The following is a 24,509-nucleotide window of genomic DNA, read 5'->3' as shown; positions in this document are numbered from 1 at the left end:
AATACACAACAAACTTTCTGCCAGTTCTTTTTATTCGCACATTTTCCATAACACCTCAAAACATGCGAATTCCGTTTCGCCCTCGCAACAAAGACAATACAAAAATATACAGCAGAAGAATTGGCTAACATTCAAACTGAAACTTAAAGTAATCTGGGTCGAATTCGTGCATTCGAACGAAACCATCTTCGCCTCCACTTGAATAACTGAAATAAATGCATTGTTTATTTATTTTGACGACAGGTTTTGCTCAGTTACCTCTTTCCATTGGGATGAAAGGCAAGACTGTTGATTGGTCCAAAATGACCCTTGACCCGTCCAAACTCCTCTTCAAACACCAGGTGGAAGAAGCGAGCATCAAATTTGCCAACCTTTGTGCTGGTGGTTGTAACATCCATTGCTTCTTGTCCACCTCCCAACACAACCTGTTTAATATTCAGCATCAAAATTTGCACACAATTGCAAGAATTTTTAGGGCATTTATCATAAAAATATAAATTTGAAATCACAACAGACTTTTTTAAATCATTTTTAAAAAATATAAAAATCATTGTATTGCAGTTGCTAGTTAGTCATCTGATTTAACTAACCAAGAAAGCTTTTGTATACAGAAAGGTTTTGCAAAGTTTAATGATATCAGTACGGAGTGGGAAATTGTACTAACATGGTCTCGTATTGGTGACACAGCAGCTGAGTTGACCGGACGATCAGTTTTGTATGTTTTCATCAGGTTTAGTGTTGCAGCATCAAACAACTACAAATAACACACAAGTAAGTTATGTGGGCACAGAACCAACTTGCAATTAGTTGACATGTGTTAAATAAGCACCTTTGCAGTTTTATCTTTACTTGCTGTGATTAAAGTCATTTGGTCGGGAGTAAGTTGCATGTCCTTGATCAGTGCTGTATGCTCCTGTACTGAGTGAAGTTTTTCGCCAGTCTGTAATAAAAACTATTTGTCACCATTTGCACAAAGAATATCTAAGAGGTGCCCATGAAAACCAGATAAATACTGCAGTATTTTGATGAATTTACTCATGAAAACCTTTTCTGTGGCAAAACAAAACTGTCTCACCTTCAGATCCCATTGAGCTATAGTACCATCGTCATGGCCAGTAATGAGGTACTCATTTAAAGAACCCCACAAAGAACACATGGGTTTGGACATTTCTTTTGTGTCAACAACAAAGCTCAGAGCAGGTTCACCATCACCTGTTTAAAAAAAATATTAGAAACAAAGTAATCTTAATATACTGGATATAAATAGCCTGAGAAAAATAGAATATAAAATATTTACTCGCCACACAAACATGAGTAATCAACAAAATTTAGGCCACCTGGTTCTCTGACATCATAAACACATATTTTCGGTTCATGTTTCATCTGACGATCAGTTGTAAAGTTAATCATGTTTCCACAGTAGCTAAAATTGCAACTCCTCACGGATGACTTTGTTTCGTAAGTAGAAAGACACACACCTGGGTGGGCACAGAGGATTGTTAGTAAAAAAATAAATAGGATTTGGAAAAAAACTATTGGAATTTTACCTGTCTCACAATCCCATACTTTGCAAGATAAATCAGCGGCTCCGGTCAAAACTTTTGTGGAGTCCCAATTACAGTCAATTGCCCACACAGAACCTCTGTGGCCTTCATACGTTCCCAGCCTACAAATTAAGAAACAACAGTAACACATTTTGAAAGAAAACTTTGCAGAATAACTACTAAATTTATTACATAAAAAAATACAAAACGCAAAATCATGCACAACAGAATATAAAAAAGGCACAAAATAAACAGTTTTTAAATTTTATCAGCAATATGTACAGAAAAAATATATATACTAATAGCCTAAACTACATCAGTAGTTTCCAACTTTTGTAAAGTGGTTTGGCACAAATCCCCAACAAAATGTTTTGACAAGCTAAAATATTTCTTCACAGATAGCAAACCATCAGTTTTATTGTGGTAACTTAGTTGGAAAATTTGTTTTTATCAGTACATCAGCAGAAAGAGCAGGCATGATGCATTTGATATGGAAATATAATTTAAGCTTCCATAAAAGCTTGCAATGCCTTAACAGCATTAGTGAGTCACAACACACCATTTTGGAACCACTGAATTACATTAAAACAAACATTGGCTAGTCCATGAAAAGTACAAACTTTCCAAAATTATTCTATTTATTATTGGCTAATTTATCATCATATGCACCTTTCTCCATTTATGGTGTACCACACATTTGGGGTTGCATCCTTTGCCACTGAGAAGAGAAGATCTCCTTCACGATTGTACTTAATTTGTGTGATGGCACGTTCGTGCCCTTGTAACATTAACGGCCTCTGCAATAAAACTTTTGTTTAGCCATGCTTGGTACAAACAAAAAATAATGTAAAAAGTTACTGGTCTGTACAAACTGGGTATACAAAAACACACTTACCATCGACTTACTATGTCCTCCTTTTTGTTCTTATATTACAATTAAAAAACTAATTACAAAAATGTTTTTTGGGTGTGATCGGATGAAACTTTCTGCCTAAGATGTTTCAAGAATCCTACCAGAGCTTTCTATTTCGTCCGAAGATAAGCAAAATTTTGCAGCGGGGGCAAAAAGAAAACAGAACGTTTTACTTTTTTAACTTTTCTTGCACACGAGTTCACTTTGTTACATTGGATGACTGTAACGTTTATAAACGAAGGTACGCAAGTAGATTGTGGATATTTTAGCACAACCTGAAAAATATTTACCAATTATGAGCAAACAAATTAAAAAACAGATTTAACCGTATGTAGGGATGTGTGAAATCCAAGGTGACTTGCATGTGTAATATAAATAACTTGGTAAAGAGTAGAGAAAGGATTACTGGGTTTAGGTATTTCATTACCATTGTAGTCAAATTTGCATCCATGCTGAGCCAAAGACCCAAATTGAACTCGTGACTATGGACATACCGGGTCTCCCATTGACCCAGTTTGCGCACCGGTGTATCTTAGCCAAAACATATCCACTCTAGAGAAGTGGGCCCGATATGACAAGGGTCGCAAGTTCAAGTATCACCGGAGGCATGATATTTTTGTATCCCGCTACGACTTGTTAGGAAAAGTGTCTTTTTTTATATATTAGTAATCTTTTGTGAATAATGGTTCATATTACATATCTTTTTTGATTTTAACATACATTTTTGGGGTTTTTTAATATATGAAATGCAACCGCTAGGGGGCACAAAAGAGCTATAAATGAAATTGTGGACATTCCTTTCATTGTGTCACACGTGGTTTCTGTTTACAACGGGGAATCTTGGAAAAACGTTCTTAAGCATTATCTGTAGCCCACAATTCCTCCTAAACGATCCCGGGAATCATTCTCCACTCTCGCCCTATGGTCACAAAGATTTTCATCTTTTTCTTTTGACTATAAATATATTTCGCTAAAAAAGCATCGTCAGCGTCTCTTTAGATTAGCGAAATGTATTTGTCTCATACGAAAGCCGACATATTTTAACCATGGAACTACAGCATGTTTCCCTAAAAGTAGTCATCCATACAATTATATTTTTGTTTTGATGGCATAGCCAAGAACCATGTTTGTCAAGAAATCAAATGATACCTTCTTTAATGCTTTCCGCGCCCTAGTTCAAGTTTTGTCAATCAAAGAAATGGAGATTTTTAGCGACGACAAGTTGCAACACCATCACCAGACACCCTCACTCATGCGTCACCTCTGTGTGTTGCGCAACAATGGGAATTTGTGCGCCAAAATCACGTGACGTAGTTACTCGAATGAATGATAATGATTTAAATACGCCAAACTTGTCAATAAGGTTACAGTGATTTTGCGACAGTGCATGCATTAGTTGAATTATGCAGACATACGTCAACCCAAAAAATATTGACTGGTGTGTTAGGCAGTCTTGTGTTTATAGTTAAGTAACTGTTTGCAGCTCAGTTAAGCTTGAAGTATGGAAGCAACATGACAGCAAAAAGGAAAACATTATGTTGCGTTTTGTTCATTACTAATCTCGTTTACCAATCAAGAAAACTAAGATAGAACATATAGAGGTCGTGTTTGGTACGTAACCGACACCACAATCGCATTTATTTTTAGGCCATGGTGCAAAGCGGATTGCCTCTAAGCATTGTTGCAAAATTTAAAACCAGTTTGCGTTCACGAAAGTGTCTCATGTTCCTCCAAAGTTCATGACTCGCAGATGACCCCGTGCTCCATAAACGTGCCCAAGCTCTTCCTATTTTCCTCTGACTCACAACTGTTTAACCAAATCACATGTTCCACATTTATCACGCGAGATCGTCGATCTTGTCCTGAATTGACAATAGTTATCATTGCCTATACGTGCGTGCGCGTCACATTGATTGGGCGTTTTGTTTGTGTCTGCCGCTATTTAACACACCCCCGTCGATAGCAACCGTATACTCAGTATGTGTGTAATATTCCTAAGATGTGCAGTGTGAGGTATATATTCATTAAGTTACGTTATTAAAATTAGTTGCGTTTTCATACAACAACAGCTAGTATTTAGGCGGTTTTTGCTGGTCTACAGTCGGATCGCAAAGAGTAAAACCTCGCAATAAGCCATCTTTAACGTTGCGAGCAAGGGTATAATTTTTATTTGTGCAGAGTGCCGTCGGTATGCTGTGTTATGATGTAGCTATTACTTTGTTATTCACTTTTGATACAAGCAGATATGTAACAATGTTTCAATCTGGCATTGCTTTAAACTAAAAGTTGGTGAATTTTGCCACAGTAGTGTGGCGTTGTGTTTTCTTTCAAAGTAAAAGGGATTTTAAGAAATGCAGCGAAGGTCAGCAGTAAGCGAGCGAGAAGACGTTGTTTACGTGGTTCGGTAGCTTCTTGCGGCAATTGATATTTGTTTGCAAGGAAAGAACCGCTTCAAGCCATGCCTTTGCATGTAACTGTTTCCTGTTCATTTAACTCCTCATAGATACGTGCAAGTGCTAATGAATTGATGTGCAAATGCTCAGGTCGGCGTTCGCATTAGATAAATTGGTCAGTGCACAAACTTAGTTGCCAATGCCCCTAAAAGCTGTGCCTGCGTGCGAAAAGCAAGTCGACAAAAGGAATTCTATTCTGTGAATGAAACGATCATGAACAGTTTGACCAAAATGTGTAAAATAAGGATTATTTGTATGCAGAAAGATTAAACTATTTTTTGCGTCAAACTTGTGGGTTTGAAAAGACTGTCTATTTCTTCAATGAAGAGTGTATTAGGTAATTTTTGAGAAAACTATCGCGAGAAAAATGAAGTTTTATTTCACAACCCATTGGCGACAGCATTGGTCTCGTGACATTCACAAATTTTCAGGAAGACCCATGTCGTAATGTGTGTTGCACCAACAAAAGCACCCATGCAATATCACGTTTTTGAGGGTCGGCCAAGATGACAAACTTAACTCCTGATCTTCATCATTATCATTGTGTTTTCGCAACCGCTGTGCTTATTTTCCTGCCATGTGGCAAGGTTAACGCGTTTACATGAATCTTATATATTCATCCGTTGTTCGTTACATGATTGCAATTGTGGCATGTAACAAACGGACAAATGGTTTTGGATGCAAAGAAAGCGTATATTTTACTCATCGTTTAGAAAGCCTAATTTTGTCGAGTTGTGCCGAGCCATGTGCGACGTGGGATTCAGTTAAGTTAGTAACGCAATAAAGCAGTTAAGCCCGTGTCCCGATTCTGAATACTGAGTTAGTTTTGTTTGAGTGACTCATACGATGCAAAAAAACTTTGCATACTGCGGAAGGCGCTTTGCAATGGCACAAATATATTTGAAATCTTCTCTAACAAATATTTAAAACTGAAAAAACATCAATGCCGAACTTAAAATTGTTTACAAAGGCACCAAGCAACGGCCCACCAAAAACGTCCCCCAAAACACCACTAACTAATGGTCCTTTGATCGATTTTAGGTTAAATCGATGAGAGAAGAATACTCGTTAAAATTCCGATGTCTATTAGGATGAGATAAAAAAAAACACAAAGTCGCCCCAGAGATATTAACAGTGAGGCAGAAAAAAGACAAAAATATTTCTGCGCATGCACCCTTGCTCACACCTGTATAGCGCGTGAGTGTGACGTAACGGACGGCACTGTGACGCACGGGATTGCGCACGCGCTATGCGAAAGAATATAAAGTGGTACGCGCTTGGTGCAGAAGCCGGTCAGATTTTATGACCTAGCGTGCATTAAGAACGCTCGTTAAGAATTTCGAGGCAATTTGGGGAAATTTATTCAGTTGCTGTAAACAGGTCTATGGTTTGCTAGTTTTTGAGAAGCCTTTGTTCTGTAGCCAAAGTATTGGATCGCACATTTTGTTTGTTAGTTGTGGCTTTAAAAGTTACAGTTAACGTTCTTCCTGACGACGGTTAAACTTTTGTTCACGTTGCGCTAAGGTTAAAAAAGGCTATGCATGTACGCGAATTTTTAACGCCTGCTAAGCGCTTGCGCAAGACGGTTTGCGTGAATTACTTTTCAAAAATAGAGTTTGAAATTACAAAACCTTTCATATAGCAATGGATTTGAAGTTAGGGTGTCGGCAGAAACGTGCTTGGTATTGTAATGATACAAAGTAGTTATGCAAGGATAAAATGGATCAACGCATCACGACCGTGAGAGAGGGGAGAACGTGGTGTAGCGTTGTAGCTCTTCCGTGTTGCCTCTGTTGTTTACTTGCGGCTTGACATAAATTTCCTCCAAATTGGGGGGAAGTCTGTGTAGCGGTTGGAACGAGTCGTTAGATGTTTGTGTAATGGTGTGAGGCTGGTCCAACTGTTGAAAAACTTGGTAAGCTGGCAGTTTATTATTTTAATTGCGCTTTGTTTTCGCTTAATAGAGACCCCATTTTCCACTGATACGAAATTTAAGGTTCGTACTTATTTTTTGTACATGTATTTTGATTTTTAGCCTTTGCCTTCGTAATATAACATCGTTCACGATGGTAGACATGTTCCTGTATTCACTACGTGAAGATTGCACCAATCCGCCCTTTAGACATAAGTTAATTACGCGCGCACACGCTCGTTGCGCAGCCTCAAACACATGTCGTCGCTCAATAGCAATTTAATACAAGGTCCGGTATTACTTTGCGTCCTGAAACCGAAAGCCCTTTATTAGAACGACGTGGGTATCTCATTATACGTAATTCCACTCGTTATAAATAACTGAGTGTTTTAATGTCGGTAGCTGCACGTAAGTTTATGTTCGTTTATTGAGTCGTGTTTTTCACCGACTTCTTACGTCAAAGGCAAGCTTGAGCGACTGTGGTACATTCTTAAACAAACAAGCAAACCATCAGATGTTCCTTGCAGAGGTCTTTGTCTTGCTTTCTAGAAAATATTTTCGCTACTCAGTGGCCTACTTCACAGATAACTCCAATTCATATTCCCAGGATCTTTAGGGAATAAGCAATTGTTATTTTGACACAATGACATCTTCAACGCCCAACGGCACGACAATGACGTCACCAATATCTTCATCGATATCCCAAATGCTAATGACATCCCCAGGCTCGTCTTCCACTGTTGGAAGTACGCCCGGGCAGAGCTCGCCAACGAGTGAAACAGTGTACAATCTTCCCTTTACAACGTGGCTGGCAATGGAAATAGCATCGTCAACTCTTATCGCCATAGCACTGTATATTAACTTGGTCCTGGTGCGATACAGCTGCATTAAGACGATTTGTGCACCGAAGCGCCGCGCCCAGATTCAAAACAACAATTCCAAAATAGAACAAAACAACAACAGCAGCAGTATCGGCCATGGTGGGGGGCAGCGGGCAAAGGGGGGATCCACCTCATCCGCCGAAGGGGGTAAGAGAAAACGAAGCGATGGAACGGGAAAAGCTGCAAGACCTCTGCGCGTTCTCTGTCTAATGGCCGCGTTTTTTGCATTGTTACGCATTTCCTCCGACCAATTGGAACTCGCCACGTATGGAGGTCCGCGCGTCGACTGCAAACTATATCAGGTGATTAATTGTCCGGGTATCTAAACTTTCATTAAGCGTAAACATCCCTAAAGTTAAACGTATAGATTCGCAAATACATTACATTGGAATTGGTCGCCACTGAAAAAAAACGCGGACGTTTATAAATGCCCAGTAAAGTTAGTCACAATGTTTAAGGACATCCCAATTTTTTTAGAATAGAATAAACATTAATAAAAATTTTATTCAAAACTTAACGCCTTGTATCATCGCAGGTTCTGGTTGTGGTGTTTTACGCGATAAGTGCAACCCTAAATTACACAGCCCTCTGGGTGCGTCTGCGTATCTTCTTCGACCACCCGGTGATGAAGCATCTCGCATCGATGGTGGTGAAGTGCCTCATCTGGTTCGCTCTCGCCGCGATCATCGGTTCCTCCCTCCTCAACACACTCATATTCACAATAACCGTTAGTGCGGTTGACAAGGAGCACGGTTGCAGTTTAGGGGAAACCACCTCGATCTCTCCCACTGTCCGCTACGTCATTCTCACTATTTCGAGCGTGGGAGCGCAATTGCTCCTCCTCTCGCTCTTCCTTTACCCTCTGATGAAGCACCGCGCCTCGGTGAAAAAATCCCTGCACTCCGCATCGACCAAAACTGCCTCCACGTCCTCATGGAGAAGCATCGAAAACAACAACGTCCGCAAGCCCACTGCGAGTCACGTGACCGGTCCGCCAACCAATCCGGACGTGCGACGTGTCCGCGGATCGGCGAGGACCGAGTCGGACAGTGACACTTGCGGCGGAAATGGAACCATTGCCAAAGGCAGGAGCCGAAAGTTCGTCAGTTTTCGGAAACAGAAGCAAGCGAACCGAGAGAAGAAACTTCTACGCATCATGCGACGTGTAATGATCATGGCTATCGTGTGCGCCATCTCTGACATCATCACCGCTATTATTACGATTGCATTCAACAACCATCCACGTATTGCGTCAAACCTCTTTTTCAACTTGAACCTCCTCGTCAACATCATTAGTGTTCTCTTTTCTTTCGGGGATTGGCAGGAACGGTTATTCCCCTGTTGCGCGAAATGCCTACTTCGGAAGACCCAGCAGGCAAGTGCGCCCACCAGTGGAAGCCGGCTGGCAAACGGGCAGAGGAGCAACGGTTGGAATCACGGTGCCGAAGGGGGCCGTGTGACTCCGGCTGAGGGATATGGGTTCCACATGCAGCAGCGTCAGGACTCCACCGAATCACAAATGGTGGCGACGCCCTCTCAGGCTCCAGATGACGACGTCTTTACATTTGATCGACCTTCGAGTACGTAAACGTGAACGTTTCGAAGACGTTTGTGGATAAGTCTGTCGTTGCTAACGTGTTTACTTCGTAAGGTCAGTGGTTCGTACACGTTGCGATGTAAAACCATGCCCCTATACTGGGCAGCACGAATGGCACGGTGAAATTCCCTTCACGGCCAGTTTTTATTCTTTGCCCAACTACTGTCACAATGCAAAATATATTCTTAGTGTGGACACTGTATAAGACCTGTTATTATAAACGTTTATAGTGTACTTGTAAAGGAACCTAATTTTGTATCAAATTGCAATAGTTGAGCAAACAAAAAACGATGTGGAGTTTTACGATAAAACATCAAGTTTCTTTTTAGTGTATAATGTTTTTGTCGTCAACTGCACACCTAAAATTAGAGATTGAAAGAGTGGTATGGCTAAACCGACTGGTTTGGCATGGAACCGTTTCTGTCCTGTTTTTACACCATATTACTCTTTATTAAATCTTTTTAACTTTTGCCATTGATTCAAAGTATTTAAAAAAAAATTCGAAACAAAATTATTTCGTGTGTTTTGGAACTTGTGGATAGTTTTCTTCCCCTTTTCACTCAATATTTCCTTCCTTTGTAAACCCTTCATAACTTGCAGTTGACTTCCGAATATACGCAGTAAAAATATACATTTCAAAAACAACATGTCTGCTTTTAACGTGGAATCTTCAAGATAAAGTTATACTACCATGCACAGAAAGTCATTCATCATTGATTTGCGAATGTCTGACGGCTGCAGAACCGTAAGTTAAAATGTAAGTTTAAGAACGTTGTTTAGGTTTTTATTCAGGTCCGCATGAGGTAACGACTCAATAAATGGTGGCTTGGTGTATACCTGTTTCTGCAGTAAGTGAAAAATCTCGTGTCCAGTAATTTAAATGCAATACACAGTTGGGTATATTGTCAGTATGTAGCAGTGATACTGCATAAATTTTTGATGGAGTTACATTGGAATATTGCACAGTTGGCACAAAGCAGTGCTCAAATTTATATGTCAACTGGGAATATGCACTGGGGAACGTACAGTTGTCAACACTTTCTCTGTTCTTTGGGGCGTTTGCTTGGCATTACTGGGGCAACATTTTGCATGTGATCATCATGCGCTTGCTGTTACGCCACTTCGCAACCTTCAGACGCAATCAAACAAATTTATTGTAATTAAATACCATGTGCCCCTCAATCACAACATAAGGATGAACGTCTGCGCCGCCTCCAGCATATCCGAATATGCTCCCCTAAGCTGACTCATTGTGAAATGACTCAAAGCATTCCGTCTTGCGCAACCGCATTGCAGCGCATTGTGACGTAATAAATATTTTTCTGGAACAATGCAGGCATATATAGATATACAGGACAGAAAGGTCGCTTGCTACGAATTGCGTCCATTGGATGCCTGGAGGCTATCAAACAAAGTGACAAACAAGGTAGTCTGTTTATTTTGATCGGTTTATAAGCATTTATGTTTAAGAAAAGCATTCACATACTGGGCAACGACACGGACGCTGGAAACTATTGCAATCTGGGTTTCAACAGCGAAACAAAACAAACATTTGATATCCGAGCTGCGCGGATGTTGTGGCGATCAACGTGATAGCAAAACATGTCGACTGCAAGAGTTTTAAAAGCCGCTGGTATATTATCCCGCTAAATTTCTCTGAACAATTAGCGAGTTGAGGCAAAGGTCACCAAAACCGAAAACGACCATATTTGGCGAAATATTAAAGTGCGCGTAATGTTGATTAAATAAACCTCACTTGGTGAAACTGGTAGTAGCGTTAGATAATAAGAACGTATTCTTTCCTTTCGACCAAAGTTATTCCCAATGAAAGGAAGTGCGCTTATCCTGTATTGCCATGAATACTTTAAAGCAAAATGACCTCGCACTTAATATACATTGACGTGAAAGCCAATGCGTAAAGTTTCGGTTGGTGTTTCATTAACTCCTTTCGATCAAAGTGATTGCAACTGCCGTCAAACGAAAAACTTTCACCGAAGCTGAAACGAATGGAAAACTAACTGGCGTGGAATGTTCAATAGGAAGCACTTAATTTGTCATTTATAATGATAAACATTAGAGCAACAGTAGGGATCAATCAGTGCTCATAAAAGCAACCACAAATCTGTGTACTCGGGGTGTGTTGCCTTTAAACGATTATGAAAAACTGCAACACCAAGATAGGAGCGGCAAACGGTTCCCTACATTATTTTCCAGTACATGGAATGTTTGTAAACAAACGTATTGCAAACCCAAGCCTGCAAGATTGTACGTCGATTCTGATTTAAACAACACTTTATTAAGGTAAATTCCCAGTTTGTATGGTTAACAAACACTCCATGGGGACATCGCCGCGCAGGTATCAATAACGACACGTTACTGCAATACTTATCTCCATACATAAACTACCAACTATTGCTGCAAGGGTGCGATACTGTCTTTGCAATATTTGTGTATCGTGTATGCGGACCATGGGAGAAATAACAAATATTTTTTGGAATAAAAACCTTCGAAAAACAAGTAATTGTAATACGGAAAAACGTACAGCCTGTAACACTGCACGGCTGATGGATGAGGTTTCTTATCTGGGGTAAACAGTATTCGTACTCCCAGTGGCATGAAGTTATTACGCAGCATTACTCTTGCTGCATAAAATGGGAGGAAGTCTTGTGTGCGTCAACACTATACACGGCCTTCCGCCTCTCGCACTGATACGGTGCAATAACATGTTTTCGCCTTTCAGCCCTCCACTGCTAACAACCTGCTACTTCCTCCAATTAACTGTACAAATATATCGGCTATTGGGTGCTGCATTGTCCAAAGACAAATGCGACGAGAGCGGCTTAAAAAACAACCCAAGCTACAACAAAACCAAAAACAAAAGAACTGTGTGATTACGGTAAAATCAAAGTGTTTCTTTGTGACCAGCACCCGATTGTATTGGCGGTCACTACTATTTTACGCAGAACTACAAATGCCAGACATTGTTGCGGTAAATTTGGAAACACATTTGATGCATCTTAATGTTTACGATGGAAACAAAAATTCAACAAATACTTTGATTTTTTATTGGCAATAATATTGTTGGCACCAGGCCCGCTTGCGCAAACACATTGGATGTTGTAAAATCTCTTGAACTGGCAAAATGTCTCCTGTCTTTTTAACTAACTTGTGCCGAGTGCCACGTGGCACGCCAGCAACAGAGGTGTCGAAAAGGTGACACCGACAGTTATAAATGATGCCATGGAAACTATTATAGGGCGTTTGCGTACCGGGGTTGTTGTTGTGCCTGACAATAGTTGACTGACGTGTTTATAATCTGTCCTGGTGCTAAAAAGAGTTCGATGACGCAAATCGTTATGGAAGTTTATTTCTACACGTCGCCGCATATACATTTTCTTACCGGAAATGAGGTTCTTGAATAAACCCATGGGAATAAAAATTGTAAACGCAATAAACAAGACAATAATTATTTACACATGCAGGAAATTTTAACAGCGCAAGAATATTTAATTTAGAAATGTACTGATCTTCTGGCATATAATATACTTACTGTATTTTTTTCGACGTTTCGTCTGCCATGCGACGGGACTTTATTCTAAATTGCGATATGCCTGGTAGCAACAGGAATTTCAAGAATATTTAAGTTGGTGGAAATGTAAACTTTATTAATAAACCGCTAGATGGTGCTCTAAGGTCAATTCTAATCGTTTCACACTTGACGGAAAAACCAATGATACCCGAAACTATCCTGTGATCTGAATCGTCGGGTTTACCAGTCTTAGTTCCAGCACAAACGTAATCTTCCGTTGAAAGTTTTCAGGTAAACGTTCACATATTTGCGGAGGGACTCGTCTTCCACTATTTATGGAGGCTGGTTTTGAGGATTAGCTCTTTGAAGTCGTCCTGCCAACGTGGTGCATTCTTGTATTTCATTCACTTTTATGTAGTTTGATCTTAAGTTATTCGTTCAATGGAAAAGGACAAGGAAACGCCAACGATTTGATTTACGGGACAGTTATTTGTCGCACTTCTTACATCAAAATATTTAGCAATCGTCCGGAATTTCCGGAGGAAAACGAAAGAAGAAAAACAAAAAAAATCAGGAGAATGTTTTCATGAAACATGTGTAGAGCGTTGAGATTTACAACACCGTGTTCAAAAGATGGAGGAAAACTGATTTTGAAACTGTGTGGACTATTTGTGTGGATTTATTACGTTTCGTCAACTTCAATAGAACAATTGCACACAAAAACGGAAGCAAACAGGTTCGGATTCGTATATTGAGTAATGTTTGTTTATTTGTGTTAAAAAGCTGTACTAAAAGTTTCCATGACAAATAAGTTGCATGCTATCTGCGCAACACGCATCAAGTAAAGTGGACCTATTTATAAAAGGAATCTCGTCCAAAAATTGTGAAACTTTGTGGTTGCCAAATGCACTGTTTTACTGATAGATCACAAATCCGACACCATTTCCTATTTGGTTTTCACTTTTTTTAGTGTAGAAATGTGCGATTTGAGTCCAAGAGCACATGCATTGACTTTTCCGCCGGCTTTGGTCATACAGGAAGCAATAAATGAAACCGGAATTGCTCTTCTGGTACTTAAATTCAACTTCAGAAACTTAAGTGCCACAAGAGCAATTCCGATTAATTAGTATGCCTGACAGCAAAAATAGAAGAATAAATGGGAAGTTCGGTGACGTTTTCCTGTAAAAGTTTTGCTCCAGCAGAAGCGAAATAATGGCGTAACTTTTAGTAGTGAGTAGAGTTTAAGTCAGGGACTGCGTTATTTGAACACAAAGGCAACTCTGATTTCTTAATCCTCGGCGTCACGCGTGATTGTCCCGTGTAATGAAAGTAAATCTCAGATTTTACTGTTTCCAAACAAGGTTTTGCAACAGGATTTCAGCGTTTCTGGTCAAACAAAACATTAAATCTGTCAAGCATAAAACGTAAGGTAACAGCAGAACGCTGTCTGTTTACAATGTTTAAACAATGACATTGTGAATACTCGTGAGTCTTAAAATCTTGTTCAAATAAAATTCGATCGTCTTCAAATTGCTTTTTTACTGGTTGTATAGAACCAGCACTCCATTTCTACATGAATGTTTTATATACTGGCATTCTCTACGGAACAATATAAGGTGGTGCCTACGAATTTCTATGGGAGAAATCCCATAAACATGGGTTTAAAATAATCCGGGTATTTGTGACGTCAGTGGGGTGTAAGCTAGAATTTGGACAAAAAGAGAAAACCTTGGGTAAGCAGACAAGATGTACTGGAAATTAATCACCTTCAGTTTTGTTTTAATTCGCTTTTTTGTGTACTCGTTTGTGTTAAATGGTTGACTGCACAAAGTCACTGACACCAAAATACAGTGTTGTTTCATTTTTAACAATTTTGGATCAGTTTCCTTTTGTTTAGGCTTTCAAAATTGTTGATATTTTTTGGATGGCAACGGTTTTTAGTACTACTAACATTCCATCGCATATTTTAATAGATGGCGAAAGTAATGATTTCATTGACTCGTAAAACGCGCTTTAGTGACCTCTCGTGGCACGAAAATCAGTTCCTGCACTAAATGCTAAGGAACTTGACATAACTACTTTGCAACAATGGCGGCTTCATTTATTGACCTGCAGGTATGGAAAATATATGAAGCTGAAAAGAATTACACGTGGTTTCGAAACCCCTTTTTTTGCGTTGGCGTACAATCGATGCCTAATGAGAAATTTAAATCGCTTGTGGTATTGCGGCAGAATAACGAGGGCCATAATATTGGATATGTCTGCGAAACTAAGAGGGCCATGCAGTGCCATTTATTAGGACAACAGCGATTTATTTTTTTCAAATATTATTTTAAGCATGAATTGTATCATATATTCGTTGAACATGTTCGCCCAATTAAATTCTGTGGGCTGCGGACAGATGGCTACTTTTTTTACCTTTAAGATCTTATCAGTGCAGCTTGGTGTGGGTCTTGTCGACTTCATATTTATTTCCCTAAATTCTTCTTTCATATGTGATCCTCCAATTGAATTTAAATTTTGTATATTTTTACTAGGCTCCAACAACGGAATACGATAATCATCTTATTCTGGAATTTTTACAATTGCTGTAAGTAGCCTATCTTATTTTTTTTATATTGCATCACCTATCAGGGCTGTATATTTCCCATATTTTAAGTTTCGCATTCCAAATATTTTATTGTGCAATTTTATTTCAAATACAGATGTTATAAAAATTTATACATCTTTCTGACTACTGTACTATGTTAAAGCATTTGTATGTAAAAGAGCTGTTGCATTATGTGTATTAGTGAAGAAACACGCCTCTGATTGATATCACCAGATTAACAGAAGAATCTATTTCATATATGTGCTATAATCATCTTCAGTTTCATCCTTTGCATAATAGCTGAAGAATCCTAAATAAGCTACACTAGATATGAGATTCGTTGAAATCTATAACGTAAAATTTATACAATCAATGTCACCAATAAATAGACATGCAAGTACATTCAGGTGTTTCAGGGTTAAGCAAAGCGCATTCTGAGTACGGCAAGGTAGGCTGCCTGCACAGTCGGGAAGAGGTATAGAGAGCTACACCTAGACATTAATGAGGTCATCAAAATGAACGAAACCTTTGATGTATAGTTTGAAATCAGCGTACGCTTCTTGTTTGTTTTAAAGTACGATCGGTTCTTTTGTGAAAAGGCTGCTGAGTAACTGTTGAAAGGCTGCTGGGTAACTACTGAAAATCAACTATTGAAGTATCTTGTGTATGTGTGGCGAGGAATGAAGTTCGTTCCGTATCTCTTTGAGATTTAGGGTCTCTTTCCGGTTTCGACAGTGCAATGTTTTTCCACTGTTTATGTGTGATGGAAATATTAAGACAGGTGTTGAGTAATAAAATGCCTTAGGACCTGAATACTCAATCTGGTAGCCCAGCGGTTTTTTAGTTGTTTTGGTGTTGGTGGCATATTTTGGAAGGAATAAAAGGCCTCTTATAACAGCTTTAGTTTCTGCAACACCGCCCTAAAAGGTGTGTAGGATCCTTGACTCATTTAGTTGGTTGCCTGGTTACCCTTGGCCTTCATAGTGGTGAAACACATAGTTGCTTGGGGGTAGTTTCTGCTTTGAGTTGTTCCTTCAAGCAAAGAATTATTTTTGCCAGCTAGTCTGCTGTTTTTCGTCATGTCCATTGATTAGATAACGTCCTGTTATTTTGTTTTTTGTCCATTGAGGTTACTATAGTATGATACTGCACCAAAGTTGCCAGTTCAATTTAAACGCGCATACAGATTCATTTAATGTGTGGATATTGTCATAAGAAAATCTTTAAATAATAGTTTAAGCAACTTTTTTTACATGTTTTCCCTGCATTTAGGTGCAAGCTGTTGGAAGAGTTCAGGAACAGAAGGACCTTTTAATTTTGAAGGGATGATATTCGTCAAAAAACTGCAAAATTCGACATACAAAAGATAAATTGGGCCAGCTTATCAATCACATTAACCTTATCCTGGCGAACAACATTCCGCCGCATAAAAACTTATCGGAAAAACACTCGAACAGCTTACATTGGTCACTTTCGTTGCGGTACCCCAAACCAACTATCATACATTCGCAGTCGAATGTACATACAAGCTGTTTTTTAAAGCACACTTTGATACAAGAAAATACTCCTTTAACTTACCTTATTCGATGACCGCTTTGCTGCCTTATAATTTAGACTGTGTGGCATTAAATGCACGGTATACAGCATACGTTTTGTATTTGCACTGCGAACTTGTGGTTGTGCTTTGAACTCTCAACTTTGAATCAAGGTTTACGTTTTTTGTTCTTTGTTTCTTTTTGTTCTTTTTGCTATTTTTTTCCGATTACGAAACGTTTTGTGTTTATTTTTGGGTTGTGTTTTTTTTTAGTGTACGTTGTGGGTTTTCTACACATGTTATAATTCGGTCTTACAAGATTTGGCATCCTTAAAGTATTCATGGATACCAATGTTTGCACAGTGGGGATTATTTCATCACTCCGTGCTATGTCTTTGTATTACATTGTGTATTTTCACCACCCGTGATAAGGTTATGTGGTTTTCATTTCTATGTGTCTCATCTCGAAACTTGTGCGAGCGAAAAATTAAACACCTTTAGTTAAACTTCTCACCTTTGGTAGTATACACAAAAGTACAACTTTTAATTTCATTTAAATGTGAGCCTTGGCTAGACACCCAAAGAATGCCATTCCAATGTAACGTGTGTAAATGAATCCTCCTGGCATAACCGTTCGCAACTGACTATGTGTCCGTGGCACGCCACCTTGCGGATTTAACACACATTCGCCAACATTAAGACCTGTCTTTTAATAATAAACTTTACCATGAACGATATGTCTGACCACAAATGGACTGTTTTAATATCACGTGACTGACGATTATGTAATTTTGACGACAGTCCACATTTACACCGGTTCTTCACTTCAGGGCGTAAGTGCGTCGACCGTGATTACAAACCACATAACTCCCGAATCGCTGACATGTCGTTTTGCGGGGGTTTTAACCAACTTCCATTAATTTAAACCAAGCGTATATTTCACATTAAAACAAATGCATGATATTATATTTTGGCGATGAAAGCATGCAGACGACACTGAGTTAGTTTATTATTGTAATTGCTTTTAGTTAAATGAAGTCGAGCGGTCATTTTCGACCGCAACAAGTAGGTCGCAACAATGCCATTAACATTGCTATGATGAGCACCAGAGCCACTACAACTGCAATAAGGACGAAGATTGGAGTTGTGGAGAAGTCTGTGCCTGTAGAAGGCATGTGCACAACCTCCGGTTTATCTGCAATGCAATATCGGATTTATAGGATGCTATCAGCTTGTGCCAGTCCAAAAAAACTGTCTCCGCTAATTACAAGACGTAGAACCAGTCCAGACATTGGAAAGGTGCACCTCAACAAATCATGCCCAGTCTCAGTCGTTGTGAGTTTGACGTCAGTCAATACAAAACCACAAAGTGAGTGTTGTTATTCGTACCTTGGCAATCTTGACCATTATTCGTTAGCTCTCTCTCTGAATAGCAGGAACACATCGCCTTGTTGTCATGAATATGACACAAATCGGAACACTGTGAAACCAAGAATTTTGCTGGTTGGACGATCGGTTAAAATTTAACCAACGTTGTAAAAGGATCAATTGGATTCCACTCATAAAAAATATTTATTTTTTGTGTTTCGGAAATATTGTTCTTGGTAACCGTGATTAAAAATATAAACCAACCAAAAGGCTTTTTGAAACAGGCCAAGTAACACTCACAACCATCGATGCTGGAATGGTATAATGATAGATTTACAAAACAAAGCAAAATGACCCACATTCAAACGTTGGAACTGGAGATTTGAAACAGAAGACTTAGCAATACAAAGGTCAGGCGGTGGACTCACCTTTGAGCAGTTTTTGTTCCATGTCTTGGAAGGAATTAGTGGTCCGGCTGTCAGCACAGTTTCGTCAATTGCGATACTCACCCGTTCAATATCACGCCGCCTACGGTTGTTGTTGGAACAACTCTACAAATACACGTTAAAATGTTAAGGAAAAAGTACCGGACGTTAGTTTAAATTTAAAGTTATTAAATAAAACCCACTTGATATTTTCGGCCAATATTTACTGGTCTAAAATTGTCTATACGAGGCCAATAACAAGCTTGCAATACTGTGGTGTGACTTAGATGATCCGTTTGGCCGGTAAGATTGTCAAAGTCTCACCAAACTGCACTAATAAAACCTAATACGTCGAAACAGTGGCCGCTCGTCTGCTGTTCACAGATTACATACAACTGGCTCCGTATATTGCGTGTACAACTTGTAAACGTTTCAATATGTGTATATACCTTCCAGTTCATTAATAAAATCTATTTGTTTACCGGTCGTATGCACTGTCTGATCTTGTTGTCGCATATTTTCACATGGCAATGAGCGTACAAAGCTTGTTTGTTGTCACTGACGTTCGTCCACACAAACGACTGGAATTGAAAAGATCCAAACCTTGCCTCATGGTTGCGGGAGACCATGATCGCTTGCGGAGGATCGTATACGTTGATAACTTTACAACTGATGTAACATAAAAAAAACGTGGTCAGTTGCTAAGTGAAGAAATCATAGCCACCATACCTTCAAAAAAGGTGGTGTTTAGCAGATATAAGATATATATATATGCTATAGCACAAGCATAATTTTCAAGAAAATGTCAAAGGAATGTTTTCTTATTTACTATGACAGGTTATTTTTTTGAATATTTTTTCGATATGGATTAAAGGATGTTTTTCTAGGGATTACTCCGCATTATACAAAGCCTTTATCTACAAGTGTCCAGAAAAACGAGTTTGATCAACAATACCCGTTTTCTATAATATTGTAGCGGGGTTTTGTGTTGGGGTTTCCACTTGGCGTAATCCAGCAATCTTCCATCTATTGATAATGATCAGTGATTAGTCTGCAGATAAGCCTACATTTACTGAAAAATACTAATACACCGTTATACAGAGTTTTCGCAAAACTTGATCCGCGTGCAACAGTGTTCCAGCAAACGTGTTGTTTAAGAAACGGTATCACGAACATTAAAGCAACAAACCTCCAATATAAATCTTTGTTCGCTTAAACGCAATCCAGAAAGTTCAACTTTTCCGTATATGTAACTTGGGACGAGAATGGCTGTATCGTAAGGCAGAGGTTGACCCATGGTCTGAGTGGCGTAAAGGTTAAACACGATGGACAATTCTCCCATTTCAATTTCAGGAGCAAGAAGCTCGGAGCTGAGAAAACAATTGTTTATCAATGATTTAGTCGATTGTATTTTGATCAGGTGCAAAATGTTGGAGCAAATTACTTTAAAGGTCAATGCCAAAAGTCATAAATTGCCGACAAGCGTAACTAATACTGAACATTATTGTGTTTGAAACGTCTGCATAATTACAATGCTACAGCATTGTTTGCTTTGACATTAACCTTTAATGTGTTCTGTTTAAATTGTGAACAATAACTGTGCACCAGTTTATGATCACTACCCTAAGAGTAAGTCTGATGATAAATTTAAACCAATGCACGGCATTTCAACGTAAAACATTATAACCTGATAACAGGAATGAGCCTCTGTGGTTTGCTCTTTAATATCTTGGAGCTGGGGTAGCTGCACGTGAACTGGAAGTGATACGAGGTTGCTTGACGGAAAATCGGAAAATTTCCGTATCCTGATTTGGTGTTGTGGACGGTGAAGGTGTAAATAAGCATGTGTTCTGTCTCCTTCAAAATTAAAGGCATGCACATTTTCGGTTTCGTTGTATGAAGACACTCTTAAAAGTGAAGTTCAACGCACTCTTAAAAATCAAGTCAAGTGACCTTTAAGTTGTTAGTTTAAATACAGTTCAGAAACTTTTTTTCAACGTTTTGTTAATCTTTTTTTTACTTTGTTAGAGCCTTATTTACGTTTAAAATTTTGACAATTACAACTGACTAAAATAGGGAAGAAAACAAGAAAAAAGCTTACTCTGCTTCCAGACTGGCACTCAGAAATGTCAAATTGAAACAGAGCGAACTCCCCGACCACAGCTTTGCAGTTATCAGAGATATTTGAAATGTCGTAGGTGGCGGAGTTGGAAATGTACAGCGTGTCACCTCTTCCCGCGTGTACCAACCCCAAATCAGTGACACTGAGAAGGAAAATGGGGAAATATGTGACCGTTAAATCATGCAGGGCTAAAATAATGCTCAAAGGTGCCATTTGTCACTTGTTTATCCCGTAACCTTTTGACAGCGTAGCGCAGTGTATGCTTAGAAACCTTTCTGCAGTGACGTCACACTTACAGACTTTCAAAATTCCGCGGCACAACTTAACGCAACTTTTAGCAGTTATTGAGCAAGAAAGGCACGGCTTGTACTAAAATACAATAATGTGCATAACGAAAATTCAATAGTGTGTAATGAAATAAGATTTACCGAATAATGTGTGTGTTAAGCCAACAAGTATAGTCACGTGTAATTATGGCGCATATGTTGCGCGCAAACAACCCAAAGTACGGCACGATGAACAGAAGAATCATTTTTTTTTCTTACTTTATCACAATCTTATCACCGCAAGCCACGGCTGCTCGAGGATCCTGGCACACTGAAATAATGAAGTAATTTCTTTATCGAGAAATCGCTAATATACAGAGTTGCATTGTATATGTCACATTGAAAATAAACACCATACGCTGATAAGCATACGTAAAGATTTTGTGATTCATACCTCCCTTCTCAGTGTTAACAGCGGTAACGCTTCGTTTTAGTAGTGCTCCGCAACCGGTGTGCCAACACACACTGAAGTGCCGCGAGACAATGCCAAGAGCGGCGTAAACAAAAAAGCACGTTTCCTTTTAACATTTTAAACAGTATTAAGGCCTAAAAAAACGCATTTATATAACTTCGTCTTATAATATGACGCCAGAACTCTTACAAATTGAAATTAAGTGTGAAACTAAATTTTGAAGTTAATAAGTGTGACGTCAGTGACACAAGGTTGCGGTGCACTTTTTGTTACGGAGTGTGGTTATCCAGACCTGCAGAAACAACAATATCCGGAGCGGCTCTCTGGTCTCCGCCGCCCGTGGCGAAATCAACTTTGATAAATTTTCCTGTGTAAGAAACGGATTTTGCTCCAACAATCGTCGATCCGTCCGACACAAAACGAACAGGAAGTTTAAAGGGGTCGTCCGATGACACCTGTATATGTCGCAAAACACAGGTTGATTTTAAAAGCGGGACAAAAAATTCGTTGTTATTGTACTTTGATTGGATCATAATTTATGTGTGGCTAAGGCGGGAAACGCCAACATCCACTAAATATTCGTATATAGTGAAAAGTAATGTTATTGTTCTACAAAAAGCTTTATTGCCCTAACAAAAAAGCAGTGTGAACGGTACAGAAAACATTGTGGGCAATAATGCGAATGCTATTAAAAATTTTCACTATCTTTAAGTATAGGCCAACATTGTTCACGTTGTCGCATAATACAAACGTTTTGTGCAGACGTACAAACAATCCATCGGTTTCACTTATGTCGGCTTCGGGACCCAGTGTCACAGTGAATGTGCAGGTACGGTTGCTACGGACGACCATCTGACAAGCCAAATTGCTCAAGTATAAACCGTTATTATCGGCAGGAATTACAAACCGAGCCGGTAGTTTGTCCGACCCAAGGGTTGAGTCCTTGCAGTCCGCGACGTCTACATAAGACGTAAAACTTTGGTTAGTTTGGAATGTGGATATATATGGGTTATTTCGTGTCTGCATTCGCAACGTAACTGAACTTGTAATATAACATACAGTAGTGATGTGGTAAGTTCCATTGTCCGGTACCGTTTAGCATAGGTCGTTAACTAATAAAGGGATATATATAAGCTTTCCGACGCCTAATACGCGTTATCCCTTCTTGAGGTGATAAACGACACAAAAATGTGGCCCAACAGGATATCAACGAGAGGTAGAATTACATACAACAAGCGCGTATCATGACATTCTATCTTATTACAATCTTGTTTGTAGGTGCAATAAACGAGGCGGCGCATCGACGTAGATAAAGTGTTGGTTGAATGTTTGCTTTAAATACAAGCTGAAAACAAACATATAACTACACTATAGTGTTAGAAACATAAAGTGAAGGAACTATCCCTGCACCAAATATAAATTGCTGTGATAACTGGTGGAGATATATCGTCAGTCTTAGTCACAAATTTTCGAAAATCCTTTTCTTGCATGAAACTGCAGAAATCATGATGAAAACAGCTTACACGGTTGCACAAGGAAAACCATATTTTCGTTAGCGTTGATCAGGTCGCAGTTCATAAAAATCTCATTGCTTCCACTTGTTTTCATCATTCCTTCGTTGTAACCGAATTCGGTGTAAATTCCGAGCAATATACCGGTGGCATTAAGGCCTTGATATACCTGCAAGTATTCAAGTCATGAGTGGTTCCCTCAATCGCATTACAAGTGTTGCTGTACAGACTCGAGAAGCCCGTGAAACAATTTTACCACAAAGCTGCTTTATGGTTGATCGAAGCGAAAGGTCGGTACAACCAGTACCAAGCAGACGCCTGTATTTGTCGTTTTGTATCATTTGAAACCTTGAAGTGCCCTTTAAAGATGCGTTATCGCTTCAGGCCGGCCATCGAAATTGGACAGTCTTTCAAATCGGTTCGCAGGTGAAAAAGATTAAAATACAATTATTGTTGAATTGCAAGAAAAACATGAATGCCAAAAATTTTGTTGTAATAAATCACCTTTGCAACCCGCAAATATGTAAATTTAGTCGAATATTAAAACAAACATATATATTAGAAACACTGCTTAAACATGTTTGCATTTGTCCCGTTTACCGTGCATCTGTTGTTGCCAATTGTTCCATGTCTAGGAAAAATGGACACTTCACTTCCCGAAGGGGCTATGTAAGATGCTGAGTACAAATCACAATCACGGGCTATGTTGAAAACAGCTGCGTCCCCTTCGTACGGGTAAACCATCGAACAATCCCGCGACAAGGCTGCCAATGGAAAAAATTGGAAATAACTTTATAAAGGCTCTTGCAAAACCAAACCAATCTGAATATATGCTAAATCTGCATGTTGAAAACTATTTCCAAGGCAAGTTGGTTTTGGTTTAATATTGTCTAAACTACACAACACGATTCCAACGAACAAATTATTATAGTTACCCCAATGGGTTTTAAGTTACAAGTGGTGTTACACAGATTTAATCTTGGTGAAACCTGATAAACGCCGTACAATCGCGGGTGATGCAATTGCCGCCCCTTAAATGCAACAGAAATCGAAGAATGAAACGATAGTTTTTTACAACTTATATGCACGGTGATATTGGTACCTGTTCTAAAGATCACCACCAAAAGGATGTAGAACAATTCAATCGCTAGATTTCTTCGTTGCATTGTTACCTTTACCGCAAGCACAAATTGATGCCTACAAAAATGTCACAGCCTTTAAAATATCAAACTTGACTGGATTATTCGTGGGTTGCAATAAACATTCAAAACATGCGTCTGTTTTTAGTCCATAACGTATGCACAAAACCAGCAATAAGATTTCGCGATCTTAAGCTAAAAGTTTGCTTTCTAAACTCAAGTGGTCTCGATCTTTATCAAAAACGATTCGCCT

The 24,509-nt window shown here is 39.1% G+C and overlaps 3 protein-coding genes and 1 long non-coding RNA gene across 4 annotated transcripts; 2 read left to right on the top strand and 2 right to left on the bottom strand.

Annotated features, from left to right (window-relative positions):
• Nucleotides 1–23: 23 nt before the first annotated feature.
• LOC145901714 (eukaryotic translation initiation factor 3 subunit I-like) lies at nt 24–2,654 on the bottom strand. The gene is made up of 9 exons (XM_082989479.1): nt 2,440–2,654; nt 2,214–2,341; nt 1,548–1,666; nt 1,338–1,478; nt 1,076–1,212; nt 830–940; nt 665–754; nt 259–425; nt 24–206 (listed from the first exon to the last, which is right to left on the bottom strand). The coding sequence occupies exons 1-9, from the start codon at nt 2,440–2,442 to the stop codon at nt 125–127; spliced, it is 978 nt and encodes a 325-aa protein (XP_082845605.1). The 5' UTR covers nt 2,443–2,654; the 3' UTR covers nt 24–124.
• A 4,747-nt stretch (nt 2,655–7,401) lies between these two features.
• LOC145902479 (uncharacterized) lies at nt 7,402–9,933 on the top strand. The gene is made up of 2 exons (XM_082990470.1): nt 7,402–8,005; nt 8,239–9,933. The coding sequence occupies exons 1-2, from the start codon at nt 7,466–7,468 to the stop codon at nt 9,289–9,291; spliced, it is 1,593 nt and encodes a 530-aa protein (XP_082846596.1). The 5' UTR covers nt 7,402–7,465; the 3' UTR covers nt 9,292–9,933.
• A 3,160-nt stretch (nt 9,934–13,093) lies between these two features.
• LOC145903501 (uncharacterized) lies at nt 13,094–17,569 on the top strand. Its single transcript, XR_014402653.1, has 3 exons — nt 13,094–13,565; nt 15,367–15,419; nt 16,692–17,569. It is a non-coding gene; the product is annotated as an uncharacterized LOC145903501 (long non-coding RNA).
• Nucleotides 17,570–17,917: 348 nt separating this feature from the next.
• LOC145903462 (uncharacterized) lies at nt 17,918–24,348 on the bottom strand. The gene is made up of 14 exons (XM_082991542.1): nt 24,220–24,348; nt 23,718–23,881; nt 23,130–23,286; nt 22,375–22,565; nt 21,899–22,061; nt 21,414–21,465; nt 20,848–21,010; nt 20,434–20,603; nt 19,936–20,116; nt 19,702–19,772; nt 19,229–19,415; nt 18,750–18,872; nt 18,343–18,433; nt 17,918–18,148 (listed from the first exon to the last, which is right to left on the bottom strand). Exons 1-14 carry the CDS (start codon nt 24,281–24,283, stop codon nt 18,000–18,002), a joined length of 1,926 nt encoding a protein of 641 aa, XP_082847668.1. The 5' UTR covers nt 24,284–24,348; the 3' UTR covers nt 17,918–17,999.
• Between the last annotated feature and the right edge of the window lie 161 nt (nt 24,349–24,509).

The sequence above is a fragment of the Ascidia mentula genome, chromosome 5, assembly GCF_947561715.1.
Source record: "Ascidia mentula chromosome 5, kaAscMent1.1, whole genome shotgun sequence".
In the NCBI taxonomy this organism is placed as follows: Eukaryota; Metazoa; Chordata; class Ascidiacea; order Phlebobranchia; family Ascidiidae; genus Ascidia; species Ascidia mentula.
This window is presented reverse-complemented; position numbering and strand designations above follow the sequence as displayed.